Below are 24500 nucleotides of genomic sequence, written 5' to 3'. Positions count from 1 at the left end.
CATACCGCATGCGAGCTCCTCTCCCTTTTTCTCAAGTGACCTAAGTAGCACGGTCGTGGTGCGCATAGGGAATGAGAACGACCTCTTTCTATTCTCCTTTTTCATCCCCTTCGCACGGCAAGCCAGCTTCCATTCGTTCGTCCTCCCCTTGTCATTTTATTTTTTACCATTCCCACTTCTACGCTTCTCCACGACTGAATTATCAAGATTCTCTTCTCTCGAGTTTACGCATCCATAAAATCAGACCTTCTTTCTTCCTAATGTCCCAGTTATTTTCCTTATTTTACTTTTTCCCTATACGAAAAAAGATTTTAAATTGTTTCGTTAAAAATTAAAGTAAATTTTATTAAGATCATTATCTCAAACTTTTCAACGAATTCAGGATGATAATTAAAGCTCACCGATCCAATCTTAGATTCATCGTTTCTCTTTCCTATAAAAAGGCGGGTTCGCGAAGATGATCGTATGCTTTTCGAACAATAACGTGACTGAGAGCGTTGCTGAGAAAATAGGGCCGAGAGCAAACAAAAGGAGAAAGAAGGAAAAAGAGAGAGAAAAGTCAAGCGACCTATATGTCGATGGTCTTGTCGTAGGCGTAGGTGTAAAACGCCTACTCGTCTAGGTGCTCGCACGAAAGAGAGCGAGTTATTCTCGCTTATTCACTCAGGGTCACGATACTCCAACGATGACGTTATGCTTTCCTGCATATATCGTGTCATCTTGAAGGGGTTTTCAACGTCTACGTCATTTCTAGTTCTCTTATTTTTTTTTTTTTTCTTTTTTTCTTTTTTTTCATGCTCTTTCATACTCCTTTTTGTCTGTATGATTTTCGAAAAGAAATAGAGAAAACCTAAGGTTCAAGATCACTTTGAAAACTAAAATGCTTTCTCATAATTTATTCCACGCTCTTCTTTATCGTTCCTCTTCTTTCATTACGTACAAATCTCTTGCATTAATCCGTACTTCTTTTCTCTCTGCATTTCAACTCATTCTACAGTTTTTTTTTCTTTTTCCTTTTTTTTTTCTTTTTCCCCAATCCCCATTGAACATTATAAAATACTTTCGGAGAAAATGGCTAACGGATTTTAGTTCTAACTGTCTCTGGTCAGCGATCAAATTTTAATCCGTCCAAAGGATTAAAGAAAAATCGTGAAGATTAAAGAAAGACGTCATTATCGATCGTACTACTCGACTCGAGTACGATTCCTTTTCTTTATTCAGGAAGGAAAAGCGAAATGTTACTTTGAAGTAAAAGGAAAAAGATAAAGGGAGGGTTAAAAGGGTAACCGCGCGGTAAATGGTTTTCGCGTTTCGTTCGAAAAATCGAGCATTGCGAGGGACATACTTTACAGTAATCGTGGAGGCAAAGTCGAGAGGAAGAGATCGGTGAGAATACGGGGTTGGTGGGAGAAGAGGTGAAAGGGGGTGGACTGAATAAACGAGCAGGAAAGTGTAGCATTCCCGAAGGAAAGCGGAACCGAGGACGACCTTTTTCTGGCACTTTGCGCTCGAGTGCATTCCGCGACTCGATACATAAGTATATATATATATATATATATATATATATATATATATATATACACGTTTATATTTTACATGGCACGCTAGCCGTACAATACATCGCAACCGAATGACGATACCGAAATGAACTCGGTGGCTCAAGGGAAAACGATATTGAAATCACGCGAGTCGAGTCCAACCTCTTCGGCATCGTAGTCATCGTAAGCATCGTGGTCGTCGTTATTATCAATGCAACTAGGCCAGCTTGAAATAGAAACCGTCACAACTGGGGCAGGTAATGCCCAACGACATTCCTTTCTATGCGACAAGCAAGGAAACTCTTTTAGTATTGTCCTGTTATTAATTCTATTATTTCATCATATAGGATAATCTGTAATAAGTTTCTGTTTTAAAATAAAATGAACAACGTTGCATGTTAGAAATGTTCATTGAAAAAGGCAAACACACGAAAGAAATGTTTCTAGGAACGAGGCCATTTAAATCGTTCTTCTTTGACACCGCGAAACAGAACGATTCTCGATTGAGAGTTAAATGTTATCAGGCAGATGACTCGATTTCGAACTATTTGATGCGATGCGGATGCTCCAATAGACCGAATCATTGGGATCGGAAATTGGAGTGGATACTACGATCCGATCGGATTCGATTGCAATTCGTATGACCTCCCTTCTCTCTTTCTCTCTCTCCTCTATACCCATCTCCTCGCTATGTTACTATCCTTGAGACAAAAACGAACGGCATCGGAATCCCCTGGTAATCCGAAACTGCGCTTGGATTTTCGAACAAAGATCTTTTTAAAACGTTTTTCTGTGAACATCACGAGCACGATACAACTATAGTTGCATGTATTTTTTATCGTTGATCAAGTAAACGAACCACGTTCGTTCATCGCCCAATTCTTTTCTCATCGTCTCTTATTTCTTTTTTTTTCTTTTTCCTTTCCTTCTTTTTCTATTTCTTTTTCTTCTTTCTTTTATTTTTTTTCTTTTTTCTTTTTGTTATATTCTTTTTTCTTTTTTTTTTTTTTTTTTTTTTTTTTTTATGGCAAAGAACTCGCACCCGAAGTTCACACATAACTTGCATGCACGACGGTAATTTCATTGCTAATCAATTAACGGCACGATGGACTTGAAAGCGTGAATGAAAGAAAAAGAAAAAAAAAAAAGAAAAAAGAATAGGAAAATATATTGATATATCATAAAGATAAAAATGTTTGGGCTGATATGTGAAGAAGGAAAATGAAATGTTTCCCCGTTTTCATCCGTCCTGCCTGATCTCCAATAAAAGGAGAACATTTAAAAGCTTATATCTTCGTCTTTATCGCTGCATTACCTTTGTTTCGTCATATGTCATCGTTTCATAATTTATTCGGCCGATGCGAGCGACCTGAAACGTAATTAAAGAATGGATTCTTTAAAAATTGAAGATAAAGAAATTAATCCTTCGGATAAAATAGATAAATATATACACTCGCATCGGTAAGCTCGCGTCCATTGCGATCCCTCGTTTATGTTGCGTGTTGGTGTTGGTGCAAGGGGCAGGAGATACCGATATACATATGGTACGAGTCGTATCCGACCCACAGTGGCGAAGGATACGAAGGTCGCGTCTCGAGAGTGAGCCCAAATTCGAATTACGGAGTGGCCAGCTTAAACCTTACAAACATCCGCGAGAGCGATCAAGGCTGGTACGAGTGCAAGGTCGTCTTCCTCAACAGGTCGCCTAACAGTCACAAGAACGGTACCTGGTTTCATCTCGACGTCCACGGTGCGTGCCATTTTTTTTTTTTTACAATAATTATTATTATCATAATGATTTTACTTACAGGACATTTTAGAACACAGGCTCGTTGTTATAAAAATTTCAAAGAAAGGTGCACATACACGTGTTAAAAAAAAAAAAAAAAAGAAAAAAAAGAAGAAGAGAAAAAAAAGGACAAAAAAAAGGATGAAAGAAAAAGAAAAAGGATTAGAAAGATTTAAAGTTAAACGAAGTTGACGAACGGGTATTCTTCCTTCATGCTTTTTCTTTCTTCGTCATATTCATCCCTATGTAAAAATAAAGGATACCGATCGTGGGTAGGGGTAGGTGGTGGGTACTAAAAAAGTTTCATACCCACAGTAGTTACTTGGTGTAGTAGTTACTTTTTCGAAACTTTTATCCGACTTACGTCAGAGAGTACGAAGTTACATCGCGCTCACCCCAAACTCATCTCCCTCTTACCTCGCTTCCTCTTGAGTCCTTCTTCCCATTCCTCTTAATATTACTTCGAGCTTAAGCAGATTATACGTCTACAACTAACGTATTTCTGTCATATTTTAAACAGAATTAACTTTACGGCGAGGCTTACATCTTTTTCTCTCTTCTTCCATTCTTATGATAAATTTTCTATTCGCGTAGCTTGGAAATTGGGAAAAGGCGGTTCGCAAATGTTATATAAAATTTTACGACATTGAAGTTGCTTCAAACTCAAACATCATTTTTCTCCGAGCATCGAGTTTATTTTATTTCATATTCTTTCTTATTACAAAGTAATAAATAATTTTAAATGAACGTATTTATTTGTAAGACGAACAAATCCTAGATATTTTCTTTATTAAAAAAGAAATAAAAAGATGAAAGAATTCATTCGCATATCTTCGTGAGAATTCGGCAAAATACCTACGAGAGTATCGCTTCTTCATGCTCCGTTAAACGCTTCGAGCGTTGTTTTCTCTATCTCAGATTTTTAAATTTCCCTCGTCGCAAAAGAGAAAGACGAGAAGAAAAATGGTAGAGAAATTGAGAAAAAAAAAAAAGAAAAAGAAAAACAAAGAAAGAACAAAGATATTTGCCTTGTGAAGAACCGCGCAAGCGTTTTCCCGATTCGTCAACGTCGATGCGACAACAAGAGAGAGGGACAGAGAGAGAGAGAGAGAGAGAGAGAGAAAGAGAGAGATAGTGAGAGAGAGAGAGAGAGAGAGAGGACCAAAAGAATCAAGAAGAGAAGAAGAAGAAAAAGAAAAAGAAGAAAAAAAAACTGTAGGGAGGGAAAAACTTATTGCCGCGTTTTGTTTGGCCATAAACGTCGCGGAAAGGCCAGAGAAAAGGAAAAGCATTTAGATTGTGAACAAAAGAGAGTGAAAGAGACGGAGAGAAGAAGAGAAGAAAAAGAAAGAGAGAGATAGAGAGAGAGAGAGAGAGAGAGAGAGAGAGAGAGAGAAAGAGAGAAAAAGAGAAGGAAGAAAGTGACTCCTTTTTTTCTTTTTCTCTCCCTTCGTGTTTTCCACCCCTCGTCATTTGCTCCGAAATCAAGCCTCGAGCCGTCGAGCTTACACTCGACTACGTCCACCACGACTACGACGACGATAGACTCGGCATCAAAGAGAAAAATACTCGGGGCACCGGAAAAACGTTTAAGGCTCCTTTGTCCTTCACTGAAGTGCCTCCGTTCGGCCGTCGAGCTCGCATTACAATGATAGAGTACTGTCCGTTTTTCCGACGTCGTCCGGACGACGTCCACCATCGTATGTAATTTATATTCCGAATCGTAATTACGATCCACTAACGGAGAGATAGGAGGAAGGACGGCAGACTTACAATTACTTATTTCAATATCGCCTAAGCTGTGTAATTAATGATCTCGAAGTTTTCCAGAGGAATAAGATAAGAAGAAAATTGCAATTTCGTTGAAGAAGTTACGAGCCGATATCGTGAAAATTTTGTGAAAAATTTCTGAAATGAAGGAAGGATAAATTTTTTTTTTTTTTCTTTTTTCCATTCGTTCGTTCTAAATGTAAATTTCATCATTTTACGTCGTATGGTACCGAATCGTTATCTATATATTCCAATTGTCATTCTAATGAGAATACGAAAAGAAAGAGATTCGAAGAGATTCGACGGATAGAAATTATCATCTTCCATCGGAGCTTTTTCTTTACATCTGCGGTGGACTTCTAAAGCGTAGAGTTTGGCGCTCGTCCAATTTGTAGCGCTCGGCACGATATAAAGTTGCTGACATGTAAACACTCGAATTGAATGTTGGATTGGTTTCGTCGTGGAATATTTGATTTATACGCTGGACAAGGACGAAAAGAACTCTCTCGATCTCATTCTCTAACATTTGTTCCTCGCTTCTATGTTATACACGACTTATACGTTTTTTCGCCCCCTCGAGAGAGTCGAAAATTCATCGAATTTTTCGATAATTTTTGAATAAAATAAATCTCTTTCGAAAGATATATATTTTTTTTTTTTTTTTTTTTATAGATAAAAAAAATAAAACTTTTTTTATATAGATAATAACTGCGGTATTTAATTGATTTCTTACCGAAAAAAAACTTATTCTTATATGAAAATTAAAATTATAATGACAAAATCGTGAGAGCTCGTGTATGTGCAAAATTCGAATATTTTTTCTTTTTTTTCTTTTTTTTTTTTTTTTTTAACTTTAAAAAAAATTCAACGAACGGTGGAACGATTAAAAACATAATACTCAATATTCTTGCAGCGCCACCCAGATTTAGTATAACGCCCGAGGAGATGATTTACGTGAATCTGGGCGATGCGATAATATTGAACTGCCAAGCCGAAGGTACTCCGACGCCTGAAATTCTCTGGTATAAGGACGCAAATCCTGTCGAACCTTCGCAAACCATCGGGATTTTCAACGATGGTACTGAATTGAGAATTGCTACCATCAAGAACGAGGATATTGGTGATTACACTTGCATTGCGAGAAATGGAGAGGGTCAAATCAGTCACACCGCGCGAGTCATCATTGCAGGTGAGAAAGATAATCATTATTTTATTGTGCTACTATATATTTATTTTTATTCTTAATATTCAAAGAAAAAAGTCGACTTTTCCGAAGGTACTCCGTAATAATAATTTATCCTGATGTTTTAACAAGAATTACTGATTCACACGGATTGTTTGATTATAATCCAGAATGTTTATTTATTATGATATGTTGAATTAAAAAAATGATGAACACCTAACTTAATAAGATCATGTTTGTTCGAATGGCATAATTATTGCTAACTTTGTCTTCAGTTTATGCTGAGAACGCGTAGCGGTAAGAGATCGTCGACAATAACGATCTTTATTATTTTCTATTTAGCTTTTTACCGTCGATCACGTAAGTCCTTTTTTCATTTACATTAATTCTTTAGTTACTGTATTTTGCATATATGTATATTTTATATATTGCGTTAAAAGAATAAAAAAGAAAAAAAGAACAAAAGAAAAAAAAAAAAGAAACAAGAAAAAAGATTTTCTAGACGAATGTCAATTTGATATGATGGAAAGCAAAAATAGGAAACAACAATTTTTATCTCGATGTTATAAAAATTTTTCAAGTGAAAAACAAAAAAAAATGATGTTTTTTTTTTTTTTTCATCTTTCCTGTCGTTGTTATTCTTTCTTTTATAACGCGTTAATCCATTGTGAAAGCATTTTCTGAGACTTTTACAAGTCCATACGGTGTCCTTTCTAGTCGACGTCGGGTTCAATCGCGTCACAACGTGAAGTAATAACTCATTTTTTCATCCGACCTCGCAAATATCACGCGGGGAACATTAGCGGATGCTATTAAGCATTAACTTCTGACAGAAACGCATTAGCCTTGGTAGAACCATGATGCGGCTTAATCCACTTGGTTCGCGGTTGCGAGACGACGACGAGAGGCGCCTACCACGTAGAAAACGATCCTGCTCCATCCCCCTTCTTGTGTCAGGGTAAAAAAAAAAATTAAGAAAAAGAAAAAATATGCAGAAGGAAAAATAGAAGGAAAAAAAAAGCAAAGAGAGAAAGAGGGAGAAAGAGAGAGAGAGAGAGAGAGAGAGAGAGAGAGAGAAAGAGAGAGAGTGGGAGAGAGAGTGGGAGAGAATGAGATAAAAATATTGCAGGCATCTCGCGAAGAAATCAAGCCGACAATAAGTAAGACAAGCAGCCTTTTTCATTTTTCTTTTTTTTTTCTTCTCTTTTTTTTTTTTTTTTTCTTTTTTTATACTTTCTTCTACGACACGGACAGGCAAATATTGTATTTTCTTTTGCGACGCTTCGCTCTACGAGAATATTTTAATTTGTTATTCTGGTACGACCAAGGACAGTGGTGTAATCAGGATTTTTCTTATCAGCGTTTCGTCGCGAGCGAAAAATGTCGCGTCGTTATGATTTTTCGTTTTACGAGAAAGGTACAAGCTCGAGTAATTTTGTTGTTGTATATTCGTACATATATATATATATATATATATATATATATATATACATATATATATAGGTGCGTAAGCATATCTCATATTTTACGGGGAAAATAATCGCGAAGAGTATCTTTACACAGAAAGTACGACGTTTATCAGATAATCAATAAAAACTGAATTGCGACGGCTATTGACGAACACAGCGTTATTAGACACAAATATTTTCGATAATTACAGATCGAGCGAATACCGATATGGAAATTCCGGTAACCACAGTATCAGAGAATACCTCAAAGCGAACCAGTAATTTGATGGTGTTGTTATATCGGCATAGACGCTCGATACGATCAAATAATCAAAGTAAGTCAAAGTGGTATAATTCAGTAATTTTTCAATTTCCATTCATGACATTCTTCGTATATATATATATTATATATATAATTTTTAGTATCAATTTGCTTTGTAACTCGATCACGCTAGTAAAGATAATAGTTTATTTTTGAGCCGAATTGCATGTCCATATTTATCACCTTGGAGTTTGCCTACATTTTTTACCATCAAGTTTTTAGCATACTTTTTCGTGTTGAACTCGTGAAGAGAAGTAATTGACTTATATCACTGTGGCTCTCAAAGTAGTTCGAATCAAGCGCGTATCAAGCTCGAGAAAGAGAAAAAAAAATATAATTGAAAAAAGAGTGAGATAAGATAAAGAAAGGATGAAACAAAGGAAGAAAGGGAACGTTAATTCACGATCGGTATAATATTGTATATAATCTGATTGACAAAAATATCTCGTGATTAGAAACAGAGAATGAGAGCTCGCGAATTATCGAAAGTGTTTCAGCCATCACCGGCATTCATTTTTACAAAGATCTTTCACAGAGGTTTTGTTGTTCTCTTACACGCTGGAAACGTTTCATCGCTAATGCTGTTCATCGAATCACACGTACATACTATATATTTACATACTCACATACACACACACACACACACACAGGCATATATACATATACATACATACACATGCGATCATTTTAGTATCTTAATAATGCTCACGGAACGACTGGACAAAGCTTTAAGTGTTTCTAGCATCCGCTTACAACATTGTCGATGGTTTCTTTTATCTCATTCGTGCCAACACCGAGCGATCGATGAAAATAAATAGCGATCGTGATCGAGCAACATATCTCGATGAAACCAATTCTACTATTCGTCCCGTAATGGACAGGAGCAGGAGAAAAATAACGAGGAAATACGGACGGACGGACAGACGTATTCCACTATTGCGCACCCATTAAAGCCTGAAAAAGTTTTCTTCTACTTTCTTTTTTTTTTTTTCTTTTTATTTCCTTATATTTCATTTCTCAGCTTTTGCGTTATCATTATGATTATGCATATATCATCGAAAGCTAAAGAGCGATAACACTTACAATACCCAGTACTCGAATATCTTTCTTCTTTATTACTTTTTGTTTCTCCTTTTTTTATCATTTTTTTTTCTATTTTTAAATCAATCGATTAACGTGATCGACTTCGATCCTAACAAAGCATATATTCTATCTAAGGTAAATCAATATGATTGAAATTTGCTAGTCTTCGAGTACGGGGTATATATTATTGATATATTATACATCGTAAATCTTATGAATTGATACGTATCGTTCTGTATGCGTGTCGTTTCCTCGAAACGATAAAATTCGCATTAGGTAAAGTGGTTACAGTCCACTACTATCATCACCAACACAATCACCATCGCCATTTTCCTGGTTACCTACACATCTCCAGCGGCTCCTTCTGGCCAATTAAGGGTGCTTCTCGCGCGCCGCGAAACTCGCGTTAAAAGACGATTTGTCTACTTTCCCCTTAACGCAGCACCCCTCGGCTAATGTTTCTTTCTGACCCAACGATCTTATCTACTTTTTCTTACATATTTCTTTTCCAACACTTTGCCAGAAACTTATCAAATTTTTATCGAGTACGAATCGAAGGACGAGTAATTAATAATTTTCTCTTTAATGTGTTGGGACAAATCTTTAAATGTTTTCCATCGAAATTTTCGCAATTGAAAAATTTTTAAACCAATACAAATTTCGCCTTAATATCTCTCTCTGATTGCAAGTTGAAGGTAGAATATGACATTGAAATAAAAAGAGAGTGAGAGAGAGAGAGAGAGAGAGAGAGAGAGAGAGAGAGAGAGACGTAATTCTAATTTGCTAATCTTTCAATTTCTATTCTATCCCATATGAAATAATACTGACAGTCGGCAACATTAATGCCAAGTATTTCAAAGGACAACAAAGAAGTTAAACTTTGTCTAACTCTCTCTATCTCTCTCTCTCTCTCTCTCTTTCTCTCTCTCTCTCTCTCTCTCTCTCTCTCTCATATATATATATATATCTTTCTTACTGCTGTCATCGGTGGGAAACTTTTAAATCTTGCTTTGAATATTTAGCGAAGCTCCTGAATCCATCTTCCTTACTTTTGGATCCACGAACCGTGCCAAACTTAAAGTCTATATACGCATAGTACGTTTCTCTCCGCGTTGTTGAATATGCAATAGAATCGTACGAATGTAATTATTTAATCGCACGATAATAAATTATATCTTCGCTAATTGCCGACTGTAGCGTTAATTCATAATATATTAATTAAAATTATCGTCATAGTGAATCATTGGATACGATAGATCTTATAAAAAGTTTTCAACTTCATTGACCTCCTTTCTAATGTTTCTTCGAGTCGAGAAAGTACATCTAACGGAATTGCTAAATTGAGTTGCTTCTCTTAGCTATAACTACGATGTAACTTCTGTTGCGAGAACAGAGTAAAGAAAGATGAAACACAATTAGTTATAATTAATTATAATAAACTCTTTTTATCTTAGCAATTAATAAATAGAATACTTTAGAAAGACGTAGTAGAAATGTTCTTTCATGATTTCTTTTTTCTTTTTTTTTTTTTTTTTTTCATAAAAGAATGCGAGATAATTTTTAGAAAATATAGTCGGCTCGGTGAGTAAATTGAAACGTGTAATGCAAATTTAATAGTTGCGCGTACGTGGATGTCCACTTTTTTAGTTACAGCAAAAAAATGAAAGCAAGTTTGTTGGGCTTTGATAAGAATCGTGCGTCTTACGAAAGACGGTATGGTAGGTATCTTTGAAATAGTCACCATTAAACTTCAGTGCACTTCTGTGGACGATGAATAAATGAATACGGGTCCTTTGAATCACCCTTCAGCGCAAAGCGAAAGCGTAGAATATACCAACACAAGGCGCGATACGTTCGTTGGTATATATTTTTCAAGAGACGATTCACAGAGACAAATATTCTTTTATTCGTCCTTCAAAGAAGTGTAGATAGGTATATCGAAGCGAATGATAATCATTCATTGTATAAAAAGCAATTTATTATTAAATATCTCCGACTTGTTACAAATAATGCATTTAAAATCCATTCGAGTCGATATTATGGCAAAAACATTTACTTTTTCTATTAATAGATTGCTCAAATAAATCATAGTAATATCAGATATCAAAGAAAACATACATCGTTCATATTTCGAATGATATCCCGTGTTATGACAGCGTCTTTTACGCGGGAAAGAATTTTATAAATTCGTACTTTCGCGTTGGAATTCTCATAGAGAAGAATGAATCCTCCTCAATCCGGAAGATCTACGATTCTTCGAATATTTCTTACATCTGGAGTTGAAATCCAGGAGCGCGTCTCGCGCATCGCGCGGATACATAAAACCTACCTTAATCCCTGCAAGTGACGACAGATCGGATTGTGGAAAATATTGCTGAATCGAAGAAAGAGTTCAACCTTTTGTTGGCTGAGATCGATCCCCACTCTTTCATTCCTTATCCACTCTTTCGTACTCTCTCTCTCTCTCTCTCTCTCTCTCTCTCTCTCTTACTCTCTTACTCTCTTACTCTTACTCTCTTACCCTCTTTCATACATCCATCCCCTTTTCCATTATATACTAGCTACAATGATATTCCCTTCTGGAACGTCGAATTCGTTGCTCAAAGCTCCGAGTTTCCAGATTCTTGTGGGTATTAAAGTAAAAATTCCATCGGGTATCGGCAACAATATAATACGCATCCTGACAAAGTATTTGTAGGGAGATACATGAATAAGTACTTGAGAGTATGAATGTACGCGACTATTATCTCATTCTTAATGAATAATTAATATTCAATAAGAAAGAAACTAATAAACGATTATAATGTCTATGAAAATATAATGATACAATATCTAATAAATAAAACGTCGAAGAGAGAAATGTGCTTTATCTGCGAATGGAGAGATCAAATCGTGATACGAATAAAGTAATAACGTGGTTGTCCTTCGATTTTTGGCCACATCACGTTGGCCTTTAGTTTCCCATGTATATATTTACGAGGGTTCCTATTTGCGAGGGTAGACTCTGGCTCGATACTGGCACGATCTCGTTTCATGTCCTGTTTCTGCATGGACTAACATTAAAAGCACTACCGTCCATTTCGTACTTTCGTCCAGGATATTAGTCGGCCCTAGCTGTGTTTCCGTCATCACCAACAACGAAACGATTTGTCGTTTACAATGATCGTTGCTTATTTTTCCAACGAATGAAAATAAATAAGACGAGTCAATTAATAAGTATTTTAATTTTTCTCAATTGAAAAAAAAAAAATTTATTCTCGTCCTAATTTTGATATAGCACTTTAACATTTCATTAAATATCATTTACTATATTCGTAAATCAAGAAGATTTATAAACTGAGAAGGAAATCAGGCCGATCGTCTTAACGTCGTAAAAGAAAACAATGCCGAGGGGCAACTATGATGTTTGATTCAAGTATTTTAATCGAATACGAACGGCATTGCATTTGAAATATAAAAGCGTGCGGGCCCCGTCTTATATTGGCAAAGTTTCGTCACAACGATTCACGAAGATTTATTTTCACTTCATGGATATCTTATTCCGCTATTAATCGTCGTTCGAAGTTACGCGATAATAGCAGATCGAATCGAAGGACGTCTCCGATTAAGAAAAGGATCCAATGTTTTGCAAATTTTCATTCGGCTCCTTTCTTTCAAATTTGTTCTTTTTTTTTGTTCTTCTTCTTCTTCTTCTTCTTCTTCTTCTTCTCTCGAGATATCATGGCGAAGAGGGAAGAGCCCATTTGCATTTTAATTGAATTTCATTCGAGAATATCCAATATCATTATTCTTGATCGTTGAGTACATTTGTTTGTCACGTTGTTCATACGAGCGTGGAACTGCAACGCTTTCGCTCCTAGTATCTTTCCTTTAAAACGATCATCTAAGGACCCACTCGATTCGTTCTTTTCCTCGTTCCCGAATGTAAAAGCGATTCTGCGAAGCTTTCGAAGATGCTCCCACACTGGCACGATATTAAGCTATACACGCCATTTTGTTGTAGAAAAAAAAAAAAAGACAAAAAGACAAAAAAAAAGTAAAAGAACGAGCGAGAAAGGGAGAGAGAGGAAAACAGAGAAAAAGGAAAGGAACGTCGATCAAAGGAGAGAAGTGCGATAAGGACAGGCGGAATCTTTTCACGGTGCGTTTAATTTCCGTTTCGACAGGAGGAGCCGTCATTATGGTACCGCCGTCGAATCAGACGAAGCTCGAAGGAGAGAAGGTTCAGTTTTCTTGCGAGGCGAAGGCTCTTCCGGGTAATGTGACGGTACGTTGGTTTCGAGAAGGTGCACCCGTCACGGAAGTTTCGTCTTTGGACACGAGAGCTTCTATCAGGATGGACGGCAGCCTTGTCATTAGTCCTGTCAGCGCCGACGACTCAGGTCAATATCTCTGCGAGGTTACCAACGGTATTGGCGAACCCCAAAGTGCCAGTGCCTATCTCAACGTTGAATGTAAGTTGAGATAAACGTGTTTTAAAGAAGAAAAAAAAATGCATCGTGATATCATCACGTTCCACTTTGCTATGCAGATCCAGCGAAGGTCACATTCACGCCGACGGTTCAATACCTGCCCTTCCGGCTTGCTGGTGTAGTTCAGTGCTATATTAAGGCTAATCCGCAATTACAATACGTAACGTGGACGAAGGACAAGCGACTCCTCGAGCCTTATCAGACGAAGGAAATCGTGATAATGAACAACGGCTCCCTGCTGTTCACGCGAGTCAATGAGAATCATCAAGGAAGATATACCTGTACTCCGTATAATGCTCACGGCACGCAGGGTAGTTCCGCGCCTATGGAAGTGCTTGTTAGAAAACCACCGGTTTTCACACTTGAACCCGAACCGATTTATCAAAAGAAGTTTGGCGAGACCGTAGAAATGCATTGCAACGCTCAGGAGGCAGAAGGCACGCAGAAACCTACTATACAGTGGCAGAGGGTATGACCATCGAAATTTTGTCTTCTAAAGAATAGAAATCTGCTCGACGGTGATCGATTACATCGAGATGACTTTTATACTCACTTGTTTCGCGCAGAGAGACGGTGCTCCGATTCAACGCAACCGAGCGAAAATCAATGGCGGTAATTTGACGATCGAAAGTCTTCGAAGAGCTGACTTTGGATTTTATCACTGTATCGCAACGAACGAAGTTGCTACAATTTCTACTTCGACGCAACTGATCGTTGAGGGTACACAACCTCATGCGCCTTACAACGTCACTGGCAATGCTACAGAATTTTCAGTAACGTTGAGTTGGTTACCTGGTTATTCTGGTGGACCTGATTATAAACAAGACTATACTATCTGGCAAGTAACTCCGATCTAAAATTAACGAATTTTTTTTTTTTTTTTTTTTCTTTACATCGATAATTACATTCACGTTACATTTACGATATCATTTAATTTTTCTGTTATAGGTATAGAGAAGCTGGTACGTCAGAATGGGAAATGATACCTGTGACACCATCGGGAAGTACTACGGTCACGATCAACAGACTGACACCGGCTACGGTTTATGAATTTCAGGTTATTGGAAAAAACGCTTTGGGCGATGGAACAATGAGCAAAGTCATCACCGTCAGAACTCTCGGTAATAAAAGATTCTGATTCATAAAATGAACTATTTAATAATGTTCAAGTTACAGAATCGTATTTATATCAAAGTAGAATTAATATAAATAATAACTCGAGCAGCCTTTTTACATTACTAACAGAGTGATCTTTAATATTTGCTTGATATCTTTCTCTTCTATTACTCGTTTCAACTTTTCTTTATTCTTATTCTTATCGCTGCATTTTTAAAGACGTGGCACTGACTCCGTCATCCAGTGGTCAGGCTGCTGCGACGGACCAAAGCGGTAAGCGGATTCTCGATCAAAATATTTTCGTAAATTCCAATGAAATGTCAGAGAAATTTTAATCAAAATGAAAGAAACGACCGAAGGAAGAATCTACATTTAAAATATTATTTATCCTTCGGTCGTAAAAGTTTCTAACGAAATGATTTTATGTGCGTATGCACATCCAAAAAAGATCCAGAAAAGAATAGAAAAATAGCTTAGCCTTTTGCAAACGATTTGTACGATTCTTTCGGTTGAGTATCGGCACGCAACTAGAATGGAAAAGTTATATGGAAGATAGTTCATAAACGAGGATCTACCACTGGCGAGAGAAAAGAAAATCCGGAGAGAGAGAGCGAGAGAGAGAGCGAGAGAGAGAGAGAGAGAGAGAGAGAGAGAGAGACGTAAGAGCAAAAGAGATAAAAGTAGAGAAAGGGAACGGAGGCTTCCGTCGCGACTTATCGTATCGGAAAACCCATCGAGCCGTTCGTTCTGCTTCCGCTTTTATTTCCTTTCCTCGAATCCAACGGTTCATTGCCTTTCATTTGTACATACGATGCTTCGAGCACCTACAGATTTCTGTCCTTCTACTTCTTTTCTTCTTTTCTTTTCATCCAGCAATCTACTCACCCTTACCAGCTACCATGCACGCTCACGCATCATCAGCTTTGCTTGTTAGTCTGCCTCGAGAAACTGGATTAGAGGAGATTAATGATACTCCTGGGGGATCATGTTCGTACGCTTGAATCTCTCTTCCGGTTCACCTACGACGCCCTACGAACACCACCCTCAGCCTCCTTTATCTTGCGACTACAACATGTCTCCCTGCTTTTCTTTGATTTCTCAATCGATTTTTTCCTCTTTTGTTTTGTTTTCTCGTTTCAGACATCTTAGATTATAGTACCCTCATATTACCGACCGATTCTACTGGAAATCCCGTCTTCCCGACAATCATAAGGCCGAAAGGTATACAACTGTATTTTCTTTTCTTTTCTTTTCTTTTCTTTTCTTTCTAATTCCTTCTGTTATTTTCATTTGTAAAAATGTGAATTTTCACGTACGTGGTATCCACATACGAGAGTCGGAAAAGTAATATTTTAATCTGTTTTCAGACGAACTCTCCCTTCCTACCTTTGTCCTCTTTCATATTTACTTTACACGAATGTACGTATGTACGTTCGCAGAAATACGGGTTGAGCAAGTAGTCAGAGGTGTGCGTCGTCACGTCCCCCATTATTAAATCCGACGTGCTAAAAGTGACTCTCGTACGCGACGTCCACTTTCAAAATTCTCACCTTCCATATACCTCATCCCATCTCACGGATTTTCTTAATATTTGTACGATAAAATACGCCACTGTAAAAATTCTGTATAGCACGTTTACAATAACGTAAGCACAAAGGGAAATTTGTAGCACTTTTACTTTCAGAGATCTTTCAGATCGATCGTTTGGGATCATCGTTGAAAGGACCACGCGCGAAGGAGCTTTTAGAAAATCTCTCATTAAAATTCTTAGCAACGTTATTGCGTCTCTTTATCGGAATAAAGAAGTCGAAGCTTCCTGGTCGTTTCTTATCCATATAATCTTTCTCCTTTCGAAGCACACCGGATTAAACGTTATTGCTTCGCAATAAAGGACTTCGAGTCTTGTGCTTGTAAGATGAAGGGAGATGTAAGGAAAGGAATCAAATACAGAGGGAGAGAGAGAGAGAGAGAGAGAGAGAGAGAGAGAGATGAAAAAGTAGACAGATAGATGTTATGTGTCTTGTAAAGAAAGAGGTAAAAAAAAAAGAAGTTAGAAAAAAAAATCGAATGAAAGTGAAAAAGGGAGACTTGATCCATTTAATTTCACAAAAGCGTTCGCGAAATACTTTACGAATTTAGTAACGTCAAGAGTAGAGGTGAGAAATTATAACTTCATACATTTTAAACGAGGCAAAAATACTCTTAACTCATCGCTAATTTCGTAAGTTAAAGTTAAATAAAACATTTGTTCCGACGCCTGTGGCTGGCCTTTCACATATCGTCACTACTTTTAACGAATTCCTTACGAAATTCGCAAATGGAAAATTGGAATCAAAATGAGTTCCTTCAAAAGCTCCATGGGATCCTCTCTATCTCTTCTTTACCAGTATTACGATAAAATCAGTTTATCTTGGAAAAAGAGAAAAGTAGGGGAGAAACCTTTGTTAAGGTTTGCTCGATGGAAAAGAGAGTATGGGAGGAATCTCGTTAACTTCAAACGTAGAGAAACGTTGGATTTTTGTACACGGTGGACCAACTGTTTTCTTTTTTTTTTTTATTCTTCTTTTTTTCTTTTTTCTTTTTTTTTTTTTTGCTTTCCTCTCGTTTCACGCCTCCCACGGGTTTCTCCCGTTTCGATCGATGCATTTACCACCACCACTATTACTCGTGAAACCACCCCTTTCGTGCAGCTATTCGAAAAGAACGAAGTTAGATTTGGGCGAATACGTTTTCTTTCAGGTTTTATCGCGATCCTTGTAAATTAGATTAATCCACTCATTCACGTATTCACTTTTTCCTTTCATTTCATGGCTTAGTAACGTTTATACCTAACTTTATTCTTTATTTATCATCTTGACGTATTAAAAGGACGAGTAAATGAAAGAAAAATGTTTAATTAGACTTTCCGTCTCGATTAATTTCAATGAATTCAATTTTATTTCATTTATAAATTATTTATTTATCAATTTTCACAGAAAGGTTTACGGTTAGAATTTAAACGACAGTGGGTTAGTAATGAAATAATATTGATGTACTTCTTAATAGGATTAGTCGCAAGTATGAGGTCATCTTTCGTGGCTCTTCTAGCTCGTATGATGTTACAGCCTAATTACTTCCGGGATTCATTCGTTACCCTTATTAACGCACGTAATCCTAATTCTAGCTGACCTTATTTTTAGAAGAAAAAAGAAAAAGAAAAAAGAAAACATTCAATAACAAGTGGAATTCGTAAAGAAGAAAACGTTGAAAGGGAATGATGAATGATCTCTCCCTCTTTCTTCTCGTATCTAATATATTCTTTTATTCGTGATCTAGAATGCCTCAATAAAAATGAAACATTAAAGTTTCATTCGCGATGACATAATAGAAATAACTTCTCATAATATGACTTGATTCCTTTCTACATAAAAATTCTATACGTAGTATTATTATCTCAATCAATTTATTTAATGTTATATACGTCGATGTATTTACAGGACCGAAACCTGGTCCACCGAAAAATCTCACGGTGACCGAGGTCAGTAACGGCTTTCTGATTACTTGGGAAGCTCCCTCGGAGCGAAATCATCTCATTCAACATTATACTATTAAATACAAAACGGACGGGCCCTGGAAGAATCTCAACAAGGGACAAATTCGTCCGGAGGAAACAAGCTATTTGGGTAAGTTAAAAAGATAACTAGTAATTAAAGTTAACAGTAATTTTGTAAAAAGCCATTTTACAAATTGTATTACAGATCCAATGGTCAATAATTTATCAAAATCTATTACTTTAATAGTCGTATGAATACCAAACATTTGATTGGTCAATGATATAATTTTTTTACACCAATGAATTTTCTTTTTATTGCTTCGGGCTAACAGTGAAGAATCTGGTCGGTGGTAGGACATATTATTTCCAAGTGTTCGCCAACTCAGCGACGAATTATGGTGCCAGCGATCAAGTGAAATTTCCTGTGCCTGCTCGTGTGAAACATAAGGCGATTACGGCCGGGGTTGTGGGTGGTATTCTTTTCTTCATCGTCGCCATTATCCTGAGTATATGCGCAGTGAAGATCTGCAATAAGCGGAAAAGACGAAAACAGGAGAAAGGTATGATTAAGGACGTTCCTTTGGTGAAAAAAAGCTTGATATGCAACGAACATGTCTTGTATCCGGCCTGCATCTCTGCTCTTGGTCGTGTCGATCTTTCTCTTACTTATAATTAACAATGAATTATATGTGAAATAATGATATTTTCATTCGAATCTACATGCAGCGTAATAGGGATTTACTTCTCGTACGTGAAGTACTAGAAGAACTTGTAAATAGGATTAGAGGTAATTGTTAAATTTAGAATGATTAACAATCAAATTTGAGATTGATAAAAAAAAATGAAATTAATTGAAGTAATACGAGAACGATGTATAATTAGAGGACGACGACAACGATCCGAGCATCGCAGGGGCTGGGCAAGCACCTGTGAAACCGAACGCATATGTATTTAACATAGTTTTGTAACATTATAGAACTGCTTTCAGCGTATAACATGGTGACTTGCCGGGTCACAGATACCAGGAACGGCGCAGGGCAGGGGCCCCAAGGAACAGTGCCTTTGAAAAAGTGAGTGTCTATTACCAAAAATGTTCCTCCTCCCTTCAGGTACCCATCTAAAAAAGAATATCATGATTAAATACATCTAAATTTTCGAATCCTAGAATCTCTTCTGGGATCGTCAACGACGAAACCCCTATTTAAGGAATCTTTAGATCGAGGGAGTCGTATCTGTAACGTGCAACAAAATTCTAAGACTTTGTATCCTTTTAGATCCTCTTAATCGCCCTGTCTTTTGAATCGTCCCCGATTGAGAAAGATTAACGTCCCTGAATTTATCGTTAATTTATTCAGAAGAGATTAACAAGGAGAATGTTCTTGAAACAATTTTTTCTTAATCAACACAGTGTTTAAATACTTTTTTCGAGATTTTCTCATTAACTTGACTGGATCATCGTGTACAAAAGGTTCTCATGCTCCTGCGCAGAAAGTTCTCTTCTTATGTAACGGTTTCCAGGACAAATTAGCGAAGTACGATGAGTCGGTTGAAATATGACGCGTTAAATTTCGTAGGAAGCATAAATTCTCAGCGCCCGGTGGTTTGCGTGACTAATGACGATGCATGATAAACGAGACGGATCGACAAAGTGCGCGGCAAAACATCGAGAATTCTCCTTGATGGACGAGGTTTCTACTAGGCGGACGGGTGATTAAGACGAAAGCTAAAACAAGCTTCCTAGGAAGAGGGAGAAAGAAAAACGATCAAGTTCTTAGGCATCTTTTACGAATTTCCTGTTAAAGGATCGATGATCTTGATTCTTTAAGAGATGTAAGACGTTGCAGATGCGACCTCAATGAGAATATACATCACATAGGCTTAGCCAGAGCTAGCTATTAAGTCCACTCTTCCCCCTTTTTAAGAGCAGTAGGCAAATTAAAGCACCGCAAGCATTTTACAAAACCTCTCACGAGCGATCTATAGTTAAAGAGTAACGAGAACATGATTAATTATTCATATATCTACGTTCTCGAATTTATCCAAGTTAACATTACGCGTAATATACGTAATGATGCCGTCAATGCAAATCACTTTATTACTTTTAATTTAATATTCGTAATTTCAAATACTTCGTACCAATTAGAACTAATGTTTTTTTTTTTTCTTGCATCGACGACGTCCTTGCCAATTTATTCAGTTAGATGACCGAAATTTTTTTTTAAGAGAGACGTACGAGAGAGAAACTCCTCGCTCTTCGTTCCCTCTCGTCGTCTCGATTCAAGCGCGATTTATTATTAAAAGAAAAAAGAAAAAAAAAAAAAAGAAAAAAAAAAAAGAAAAGAAAGAAGAGCAGCCGCTTCGACCCCGTTCATGAAGAAAAAAGACACGAGTAAAGTCGAAAAGCGAAAAATAGTAAAAAGGAAATCATAACCAGAATAAAAACCCTCTTTTGATCTTCTTGCGTCCAAGAATACACACACGTATATGTATATATTATGTATATGTGTGATACTTTTGAGCTTTTAGATCTATTTCTCATAGAAATTCGTATGAAAGACAAAAGAAAAAATAAATAAATAAATAAATAAATAAAAGAGATAATCAAACCGGCAGACTTAACCGCAACAGCAGAGGTATTTTGGACGAGGTTGGAGAACGATCTTTAACTTAATTAATTAACGAAACGAACTCTGTAACTCTCAATCTGTCTTTCTCTCACTCTCTCTCTCTCTCTCTCTCTCTCTCTCTCTCTCTCTCTCTCTCTCTCTCTCTCTCTCTCATACGACAACATTCAAGCGCGGCTATGCGTGCACCTAATTATTTCATTCTCTTTTCTCTCTTTTTCATCGCGACCACTTCGTGCACTTGTTTTTTCGTTTGACGTCAAAAAGAAAAGAAAAAAAAAAAAAAAGGAAAAAGAAAAGTACATACGTCGCGTGAAAGAAATTTCGCGCACGCTAATCTCGTATAAGCCATATTGCATTCGTTTCAATTTCTCTCTTTCTATCTTTCTTTCTCTTTCTCTCTCTCTCTCTCTCTCTCTTTCTTTTTCTCTTTATCTTCTTTCCTTTTCTTTTTTCTTTTTTGGATTTTCTTTTCCTTTTTCTTTCTCTATCTCTGTTTTTCGATCTTTCTTTATCTGTCGCTATTTTCAACGACAACGAGCATTTACATTTCCTAAAAGAGAAAGCCGTGCGTATTTCTTTCGTATTATCGAAGCGACAAATAAAACGGGATGCACGTGTAGCGAAGCTATTTTTGAAAAAAAGAAAAAACAAATGATAACAAATCGGACACCTAATCGATTATGATTTTTATCGTGGCATCCAAAAGTCCACAATACGACTGCAGTGATGCCTATTCTGGATCGTCTTTTTTTTTTTATCGCGACGCGAAGTCTTTTTATAATTTCGTTTCTTATTTATTGTATTATTTTAATTAAAGTACTTGTAATTACCGCAATCCTGTCCGACAATATCCTTATAATTTTCTTTGCTTCCGGGATGAATTTCCATTGTTACGTGCACATCACAATTTTTGTTACGTTCGAAAAACATAATAATCCCCATACTTACTAAGAACCGAGAGAAGACGCGTTATCAAAAGAAAAGAAGATCTAATAATAATAATAATAATAATAATAATAATAATAATAATAATAATAATAATAATAATAATAATACAATAATAATAATAATAATAATAATAATAATAATAATAATAATAATAATAATAATAATATTCAAGCTTACACATAAGTTGTACGTAACACCGAACATTTGAAACAGACAGCACCAACCCGGAATCAAAGACAACGTTGGATAGTATTAATAAACCTTACATCATCGTTCCTCTTTCATTTTCACTGTCGCCGTTTCTATTTTCTTTTTTTTTTCCTTTTTTTTTTTCTTTCATTTACTTTCACTTTATAACGCTAGCGACATCGTTACTCGTGAAAATCACATTTGCTCATCGCGAGGGTGTTTCTCAGATATTCTATTCCAATTTTCCATTATCCCGTTCCATACTTTACTTCTCCGAAATGAAAATCTATAAATTATTTTCTTCTTTCATTACCCTCGTGACGAGCCCGTTCATACCTTGTAAGTTCATCTATAATTTTTGAATCTTACGGGGCTCCTTTTACCAAAATCGTTTGCGTTCACACGGAAAACTCGTGAAGCAATCGGCGATGCACGTTTGATACCTACACGAATATCCAGAACGGGCTGGACGGTTCAGCCACTGCCAAGAACTTTAACAAAGCTCGGCATTCGTAGTCGATGAATGAGGAAGACGTTTGCTGCTTAAATATTGAACGTTCGACGGTTTACGTCGAGGGTTCAACATTTTTCAACCGACTACGAATACGGAGTTAACGTTAACTCGGTAACGCTTACCGAGGTCGCGATCAGAGCAAGGATCAGAAGAGAGCCGACGCGAGCTAGAGAAATGTCCGATGGTCGAGAGACTCCTGAGAGGAAGTTGGAGATACGAATATCGATCAAAGATAATAGAATTTATATCGTTAATTCTGTTGACATCTTTCCTTCCTCGAAAGTCGTCTCTTTTTCTCTCTCTTTCTCTCTTTCTTTCTCTCTCTCTCTCTTTCTTTTTCTCTCTTTTTCTCTCTCCTACTCATAAAGTCTCTTGAACAAACGACGTCAATATTTAAAAATGTAATATGAAATTAACGAAAAGAAGAAATAAAATAAATGAAAAATATATTTGATACATGAAATGAAACGTTAATGAAAACAGTCAAGCACGTGAAAGAAAAGAAAGAGAAAAACCATTAAAAAGAAATAAAAGAATAGAAGACTAAAAAAAAAAAAAAAAAAAAAGGAAAAAAAAGAAAAAAAAAGAAAGAAAAGAAGAAAAATAAGAAACAGAAAAAAATCGTGGGCGTCTCTTGTCCTCCTCTCTCTCTCTGTGTTTTCTGTAGGTCGACAAACCTAAACGCGTGCGGCGAGTCAGTCTCGACGCTGACCCGTTGCAGCCCGTTGAATCCGCAACTACCACCACCACCACCACAACCTCTTCATCAACCACCACTTCCTACGCAAGTAACCACCCCCGCCACTGCCACCTCGGAGCCGGTCCACGAGCAGGCCCCCCCGAATCGTGATCGTGACCATCACGCGCTCCACCTCGATAATCCAGATTACGACAGCGTATTTATCATAGAGAGGCGGAACAGTAAGCCTAATCTCCGCTAACCACACAGAAAATAATAACAAGTACTATCACCGTAACAACTACTACTACTACTACTACTACAACCGCTACTACTACTGCTACTACTATTACTACTACTACTACTACTACTACTACTACCACTACTACTACGTAACCCAAGACCACGGTTGCTTCCGAGAAAGATACTTGCCGACGGTATATATGTCTGTATTTGTGTGTGTTATAAACACGCCGTGCCGAGCGGTCCGTCGATCGATCGATCAGATCGATCGGATCGATCAAATTGCCATCGATCCTTGTCGGTCGATCGAATGAGCAAACGCCACTTTGCCGGTGGGACATGTCCGTTACTACTACTACTACTACCACTACTACTACTACCACTACTACTACTGCTACTTCTACTACTACTACTACTACTACTACTACTACTACTACTACTACTACTACTACTACTACTACTACTATTACTATTACTATTACTATTACTACTACTACTACTACCATCTACCACTATTACCACTACCACTACTACCGCTATTATGCGAGACTACAGCTCTGCAATGTTACCTGCTAGGACCTACTAATCTACCATTACCACCTACTATCTACTACTTAGGATGATTGTCATGACTGTAGATGAGATCAGCAATACAGGCAAAACAGCTAGGAGTCACACTAGTAACATCCAGTCAGTACCCTAATTACCTTCGTTCGGCGGCCTTAGGGAGTACATAGATAAGAGACGAGGCAAGGCAGTTGATCATTTTCGATCTTGCGTATGATTACTCTTCTTGAAATATTTTTATATTTCAATATTGTATATTTTTCCGTCGCTTATCCTTCTGAATCTTAATTAATGGCAATACAATCTATCTCTTCGAATCGAGAAAAAGTCGAGAGTAGAAGGCTGGCTCGTGTTGTTTCTCTCTTCTCGCTCTCTTTCTCTTTGACTGCTCTTGTTCATTTAATCATTCATTAATAATCACGGAGCAGGAACTTTTCACGATCCTCCCATTCTCTATCTATCTCTCTTTTTCTCATATAC

The 24500-nt window shown here is 37.0% G+C and overlaps 1 protein-coding gene across 19 annotated transcripts in view; it reads left to right on the top strand.

The window, feature by feature from the left end:
- Window positions 1-24500, top strand: part of LOC124428108 (protein turtle) — a 194685-nt gene that overhangs the window by 160023 nt on the left and 10162 nt on the right. For 9 of the 19 annotated variants that reach the window (XM_046971760.1, XM_046971768.1, XM_046971758.1 and 6 more), the window contains 11 exons: window positions 3057-3288; window positions 6011-6286; window positions 7941-8063; window positions 13300-13587; window positions 13665-14074; window positions 14172-14443; window positions 14554-14726; window positions 15862-15942; window positions 18198-18383; window positions 18586-18813; window positions 19230-19323. In XM_046971760.1, coding sequence (XP_046827716.1) covers window positions 3057-3288; window positions 6011-6286; window positions 7941-8063; window positions 13300-13587; window positions 13665-14074; window positions 14172-14443; window positions 14554-14726; window positions 15862-15942; window positions 18198-18383; window positions 18586-18813; window positions 19230-19323 — 2363 coding nt within the window. Of the gene's footprint in view, window positions 1-3056; window positions 3289-6010; window positions 6287-7940; window positions 8064-13299; window positions 13588-13664; window positions 14075-14171; window positions 14444-14553; window positions 14727-14940; window positions 14995-15861; window positions 15943-18197; window positions 18384-18585; window positions 18814-19229; window positions 19324-24500 lie in introns of all 19 variants that reach the window. The other 10 variants (XM_046971770.1, XM_046971767.1, XM_046971775.1 and 7 more) reach the window with 8 other exon arrangements.

Source organism: Vespa crabro, chromosome 11 (genome assembly GCF_910589235.1).
Source record: "Vespa crabro chromosome 11, iyVesCrab1.2, whole genome shotgun sequence".
Taxonomy (NCBI): Eukaryota; Metazoa; Arthropoda; class Insecta; order Hymenoptera; family Vespidae; genus Vespa; species Vespa crabro.
Note: the sequence above shows the minus strand (reverse complement) of the source record. Positions and strands in the feature narration are given on the sequence as shown.